This window comes from Carlito syrichta, unplaced genomic scaffold (assembly GCF_000164805.1).
Source record: "Carlito syrichta isolate Samal-C Ts95f unplaced genomic scaffold, Tarsius_syrichta-2.0.1 Scaffold307178, whole genome shotgun sequence".
NCBI classification, from domain to species: Eukaryota; Metazoa; Chordata; class Mammalia; order Primates; family Tarsiidae; genus Carlito; species Carlito syrichta.
The window spans coordinates 1-2,636 of record NW_007251274.1 but is presented as its reverse complement, the minus strand read 5'-3'; the positions used below and the strand labels follow the sequence as shown (position 1 = coordinate 2,636).

Below are 2,636 nucleotides of genomic sequence, written 5' to 3'. Positions count from 1 at the left end.
CCTCCGGCCCTTCTGGAGGAGCACGGGCTTCTGGTGAGCGCCCCACCCGCCCCACTCCCCGCGCGCTTCCCAAACCCGGGAGGCCCACCCCGTCCCCAGTTTCTGGAACCCCTTGTCGCATCTGGGAAGACCTCGAGGTCGTTCCCTGCACTCCTATGCACAGCAAGTGCGGGCGCCCAGAGTTCTTCCTCTGGGCTGCCCCCGTCAGGTCAGGGTAGGGCTCTCCTCCCTTGCACCCTGGATCCAGGCCATGTTTGGCGGGGTTTTCCCTGGGTGGGTACCCCAGGGAGGCCTGGGATCAGGCTGTGAGCTTGCAGAGGTACCTTGGGAGACTGTCTTTGAGGTGGACCAGGAGTCTTCCAAAGGGGCAGCCCTGGGGTGTCAGATGTCCCTGCAGTAGGAGCTACCTCTGTCCCTGCGTGTCACCAACCCCTTCCATGGAGAGCTGAGAGTCTCTCCTGTCTAGCAGGGTAAGGGCAGGGTTGGAATATGGTTCTCTGTCTATGGAACTCCCCTTCCCTTTGAAGATGAGACTTCACAAGAGTCCTAGCATTAAGGTCATTTATTATTCACTGAGCAGTGTGCATCTGTTCATCTGCTTGTGCCTGGAGCCTGGTGCCCAAAGCAGCCATGGGTCCTGGGCTTGTAGGAGCCAGATGGGTGTGGCAGCCGCTCTGCTGGCTGGGCCTGAGGCTCAAAACTAACGCAGCTTTGCACTTGCTGTCTCCAGCCCCCCACTGCCACACAGCCGTGCTGACCAGTACGTCCTCAGCTGGGACCAGCAGCTCAACCTTGCCTATGTGGGCGCCGTCCCTCACCGTGGCATTGTACAGGTCCGGACCCACTGGCTCCTGGAGCTCATCACAGCCAGGTGGGTGGCATAGGGCATGGGAGTCCTGTGGCAGCTGACCAGATCTCACCTTGCAGAAATGGTGACTGGGCTGAGAGAAGAGGCTGCTGACTGCATGGCGTGGCAGGACAAGGCAGGACCTGCGTGGGGCAAAGAGCTGAGAGTTGCTTTGAAGACCCATTGCCCTGCATGTTCCATCAAAGCATCCTATTTGAAAGGGAAAAGGGAGGGCACCCTTGCTGGTGGTGTTTGAGGGTACTGGCGGGGCCTTGTGTGCTGGGGACAGCCCCTGGATGGGGCCCAGAGGATTCCCTCAGGTCCCCTTGAAGGCTCAGGGTCAGCGTGGTATTCTGCTTGTCCTAGCTCTGTGTGTCCTCCTCGTGCCGGGCTGTGTTTGCCAGTTGGCCTAGCTCTGCGGGGGGCACTGTGCTCAGGACCAGGCTGAGGTCATGTTGGTCACACCACCTGGACCCTGACGCTGGACCACCTGCCCTGGAGAGGCCACCTTGCAAGGGGGAGGCACTTGGGTGTCAGGGGCCTTCTAGAAACACAGGACCCTCATGTCCTTGGCTAGAGCCATCAGCTGCTCCACGGTGGGGTGGAGGCTGGGCAGGCCGGTCACAGGGTGTCTTTCTGGTACCTTGGAGGCCCGTTGTACGAAAAAGACGGCCACACCAACAGGCAGCCAGGCACAGCCCCTCTGAGTGCAGGCCGAGGGACTGCTGGGTGCCCAGCATCAGGCCCAGCAGCACCAGGGTCATACTTGTCTCTGGAGGTACTTGGTTACTGAGTGTTGGTTTCCTGTGTGTGATCACCGTGCCACCTTCCCCTCCCCACATAGGGATCCCTGGTGTCTCTGGGCAGCCAGGTGCACACCTCATGGCTCCCTAGGAGGGATCTCCCAGGACCTCGTGGACATCAGGAGGTGGAGGCTGGTGGGCAGGCCTGGCTGCTACAGGGAGGAGTCAGCAGCTGCCAGCTCCCCACGGTGGGCTCTGGCGGCCTGCACGGCGCTGTGCACACTAGGGAACAGCAGCTCCTCCTCTGCCAGGTCCCCCGGGCCTTCCCTGAGGAAGCCACCTTTCCTCAGGACGTCCCTCACTGGAGGACTGCAGCAGGCCAGCAGTAGGTTGACACCCAGAGCCCCATAGTTTCGGTGCAGTTCCCGCAGGGTGGCCATGCCGCTCGCATCCAGGAACAGCAGTGGGGCACAGTCAATGACCACCGTGTGGAAGCTGGCGACTGGGGCCACCAGTGCTGCTCTGCCACTCTCTGCACCTGGGTCCTTGCTGTCGCCGGGGCCACCCTCGCTAGCCCCCACCTCTGCACCCTTTTCCTTACTCCTGGTGGCCAAGCACCCCGCATCCAGCCCTGTGAGGCTGTAGAGTGACCTCAGAAAGAAGTCTTTGTTGGCATAGTAGAGGGGCCCCGCAAAACGGAACACGCACACGCCGGGTTCAGGGATGAGGCCTTCAAACTCTGAGGTGTCCTCGTAGAAGGCTGAGTCCCCGACACGGGCAAGCAGTGTGGCATGTGGGCGCTGCATGCGGCCTGCCAGGCTGAGCAGCGAGAGGATCACACCAGCCAACAGCCCGGCCTCAGTGCTGACTAGCACACAGGTGGCCGCGGTGCCCACCCAGACCAGTGCGTCGGCTGGGCTCAGCTGCCAGAGCTGTGGAAGGTCTCGCACCTTGCGCAGGGCCCCCCGCAGGCTGACTACAATGACACAGGCCAGCACGCTCCGCTGTAGGTCCTGGAACAGCGGCGCCAAAGCCAGTAGCACCAG

At 61.9% G+C, this 2,636-nt stretch overlaps 1 protein-coding gene across 1 annotated transcript; it reads right to left on the bottom strand.

The window, feature by feature from the left end:
* Positions 1-1,802: 1,802 nt before the first annotated feature.
* Positions 1,803-2,633, bottom strand: LOC103266405 (sulfate anion transporter 1; the record flags this gene model as incomplete). The annotated part of the gene is made up of 1 exon (XM_008064008.2): positions 1,803-2,633. A coding segment is annotated over one exon (831 nt), but the record flags the coding sequence as incomplete, so codon positions are not given.
* Between the last annotated feature and the right edge of the window lie 3 nt (positions 2,634-2,636).